The following is a 3926-nucleotide window of genomic DNA, read 5'->3' as shown; positions in this document are numbered from 1 at the left end:
GGGCTAAATAAATAAGACCAGGAACTGGCCGCACTTTGAACACCGCTAAAGAGAAACTTCTTGGTGTGGGAGCGCAGAAGTGGCCGCTGAACGGGCAGGGATGAAATCTTTATCCCGGTGCCACAAAGCCAGTGGCGGGGCGGGCTGCATCCCGGCTTTCACCAACCTTTCACGAGCTGCTGCCGGCTGTCGCCTGGCACAGGCAGGACGCCTCGGCTTCCCTCGCCACCCCCCACAAGTGAAAAGTGCCCCCTGGATCGTGTGCTTTGCCACGGGTAGAGGGGGGAGCTGGGGAGCTCTGATTACACGGCCCCGGGGGGCAACCAAGACCAGATCGGGGCGCCTCGCTGCCTGCTCCCCAGCGGAGAGGGCTTAATCCGCCCCAGAGAAGGGCAGAGGCCGGTCTGGGAGCTCCCCGCGCCCAGCTGACTGGCCAGTGCAGGGAGGAGACGTCAGGGGACGGCGAGTGCCAGCAGCAGCTGCGGGAGCGCGGACCCCACCCCCGCCCCGCCCCTCGCTCTCACTTTGGGAGCCGCGTCTCTCCCGTTCACACTTAGCAGCGGGCGCTGGGCGTGTGTGAAATGAGGCGGCCCGGGGCCGCCCGGCTCCCGCTTTGCGCTGAGCGGCTGGGGCTGTGAGCGGGATCCCCGGGGGGCCGCTTTGGGAGTCCGCCCCCCCCGCGCAGGGACTCGATGCCCAGGCAGGGAGCATGGCAGGGAGGCGGCCGCTGGGCACCCGCGCCCTCTCCCTGCTGCGGTGGCTGGGGGTGCTGCTGCTGCCGCTGCTCCAGGCCGGGCAGGGCTGCCCGGGTCACTGCTACTGCTTCGCCACGCCGGAGCTGGACCAGTGCACCTACGTGCGCCTGCAGGAGCCGCCGCGGGACCTGCCCCGCGGGGTGCGCAACCTCACCATCGCGGGCGGCAACCTGACGGTGCTGCGCCGGGCCGCCTTCGCCGGCAACGCGAGCCGGCCGCTGGGCGACCTGAGCCTGCTGCTGCTGCCCCGCGACAACATCCAGGCCATCGAGGATCGCGCCTTCCAGGGGCTGCCCGGCCTGGCGGCGCTGGACCTCAGCCACAACCCGCTGCGCGCCCTGGCCGGCGGCGCCTTCCGCGGCTGCCCGCGGCTGCGCACCCTCAAGCTCAACCAGGCGCTGTTGCTGCTGGGCGAGGCGCCCGAGGAGCCGCTGGCCGGCGCCCTGCGCAACCTGAGCCTGCGGCGGCTGGAGCTGGCGGGCAATGGGCTGCGGGCGCTGCCGGGCGCCGCGCTGCCGGAGGGGCTGGAGGAGCTGGATCTGCGGAACAACTCGCTGCAGGGGCTGAGCCCCGAGGAGCTGGCCTGGTTGGACTCAGCCCCGCTGGGCAGACTCCAGGTCTACCTGGGCTCCAACCCGCTGCGCTGCGACTGCGCCCTACGCCCGCTGCTGGGCTGGATGCGCAACGCCAGTTGGAGGGTGCCCGACGCGCGCAGCCTGCGCTGCGCCGCCCCGCGGGAGCTGAGCGGCTCGCCTGTGCTGCGCCTCCGCCTGGAGCAGCTGGGATGCGGGGCCGGCTGGGAGCCGCGGCCCGAGGAGGCCGGCGAGCAGAAGGAACTGGAGACCGCCTCCTACGTGTTCTTCGGCATTGTGCTGGCGCTGATCGGGGTCATCTTCCTCATGGTGCTGTACCTCAACCGCAGGGGCATCAAGCGCTGGCTCAACAACCTGCGGGAGGCCTGCCGGGACCAGATGGAGGGCTACCACTACCGCTACGAGCAGGACACCGACCCGCGCCGGGCCAGCACCAGCCCCTCGGGGCTCTGAGCCAGAGTGCGGGGGCCACCTCGACGCCAGATAGCCCTGCTGCACGCAGGGATCCCACCCGTCCAAACCCCACCCCCGGCCCCCGGGGATCCCACTCCTCCACCCATAGCCCGTGGGGATCCCACCCCTGGCCCTTGGGGATCTTTCCCCCAGTCCTTGAGGTTCCCATCCATCTGCCTACTACCCACAGCCCTTGGGGATCCCACCCCTCCAGCCCTTGGGGATCCCACCTCCCAACACCCACTACCCACAGCCCTTGGGGATCCCACCCCAAGCCCCCACCCCTGGCCCTTGGGGATCCTTCCCCCAGTCCTTGGGGATCCCACTCCTCCACCCACTACCCACAGTCCTTGGAGGTCCCACCTCATTGCCCAAGGAGTGTGTCCCACACACATGAGTAGGGCTACCACTATCCAGGAAATCCCCACATCCATTCACCAACTAGGGCATATCCCCATGCAGGAGAATATCTATCCACCCACGGATTATCTCATAAAACCCCACTCCAACAATCCCACCCACTCCCCAGAGGGGCACCCTTCCCCCCACTGTTGCCCACCTACTCATGGAACAACCCCCAGAAGAATACCCTTCATCAACCCCCATCCTCTACCCAAGGAATACCTACCTTCCACCCACCCACCCACTACTTGGGAATACTCCCCTCTCCCTTCATGCCTGACGGGGCACTTCCAACCAGAGGGTACCCCACTCCCCAGGACAACACCCACCTGTCCAGGGAACACCCAGCAAAACACCCCTCCACCAGCCATCACCTCCAGGAGAACAGCTTTTTGCCAACCCACTCAAGATAGCACAGGATCCATCCTCAAGACAGTAACACCCCTCCCACAAAACTAAGAAAACTTCACAGGATCCCCTCCACCCCCTTGGCTCACTGCACAGCATCCAGTCCCCAGGATAATACATCCCCCTCAAGGGTCCTGGGGATTGTGAATGAGAGAGCTACCCACCTTCAAATGAATAACCGGCATCAGAGACCGCACAGGATCCATCACACCCACCCTCCCACCAGTGTTCTAGGGGCATGTGAATGTACAGGACTCTCCACCTAGAATAAACCCCCAGTTGGGAATTCACTGGCTCCACCCTGAGAGGCCCTTCTCTCCCCACCCCAATGGTCCAGGGGGTGTGGTGTGAATATACAGGAAACACCCAGGTCCATGCAGAATTAACGCCCATCCAGGACTATGCAGGAACCACTCCCGAAGAACCCCTCCCGCCCAGAATCCACAGGGGGGGGAGGGGGAGGGTATGAATGTACAGGATCCCTTTTGAATGAACACATCCTTTTCTAAAGAAAGCCCTTCACTCCTCCAGGGTGTGTGACAGCACATGTTCCACTGCCCTAAGAGAAGAACCCTCTCCCTATGTCCCATAGGATGCTCCTCCAAAACCATCGTCAGTGTCCAGGGAAGAATCCATGGGGAGTTATGAATGCACTGAAGAGCTCCATGCACATGCAACTCCTAGTTACTCCAGGAGATTCTTTTAATTTTTCCTTTGTAAAAAAAAAAAAAAAACCTTCTGCCACAAGCTAGAATACAACTCCCTGTGAATTTACTTTATGCACATGGACCGTGGGGTGAGTTTTTACTTGGTGAGTTGCTGAAAGCAACGGGCTAGATGGTATTAAACTTGTTTCCTGGATTTTTTGGAGCCTAGACTTTTACCCTGTACAGTTCTCTTTCCTAGTATATTTCTAACAAATGCAAAACTAACTGGATTTTTTTTTTTTGCTCCAAACACAGAGGAAAAGAAAACAAAAAAAAACCCCACAAGAAGTCATATGATCTGCTGAGCCCATTTATTTATTATGGTTTTGTTCCACAAAAATTATGACTTCTCTCAGGCACAAAATAACGCACCTGCACAACAACAACAAACTTCCCTGCAGGCTGTATGCATGTTGCTAAAGCACAGGGAAGCAACTCATTTCCGACTGCGAAGTCTAATCTAGAGTCGACTGTCTCAGCAATCTTCATAACTGTTTAAAAAAAAAAAAAAAGGCTCTCAATATCTTGCACAGGTTTGCGTAGATCTGCGCCTGCTAGTATATACTAGAGCAAATATACTGAAAGCTGCATCCGGTGTATTGTATGGT

The 3926-nt window shown here is 60.6% G+C and overlaps 1 protein-coding gene across 1 annotated transcript; it reads left to right on the top strand.

The window, feature by feature from the left end:
• The first annotated feature begins 709 nt into the window (after positions 1 to 709).
• On the top strand, positions 710 to 1801 carry TPBGL (trophoblast glycoprotein like). Its single transcript, XM_065397576.1, has one exon. It carries the CDS (start codon positions 710 to 712, stop codon positions 1799 to 1801), a length of 1092 nt encoding a protein of 363 aa, XP_065253648.1.
• The last annotated feature ends 2125 nt before the right edge of the window (positions 1802 to 3926 follow it).

This window comes from Emys orbicularis, chromosome 1 (genome assembly GCF_028017835.1).
Source record: "Emys orbicularis isolate rEmyOrb1 chromosome 1, rEmyOrb1.hap1, whole genome shotgun sequence".
In the NCBI taxonomy this organism is placed as follows: domain Eukaryota; kingdom Metazoa; phylum Chordata; order Testudines; family Emydidae; genus Emys; species Emys orbicularis.
The sequence above is the reverse complement of the archived record's forward strand: the minus strand, read 5'-3'. Positions and strand labels throughout refer to the sequence as shown.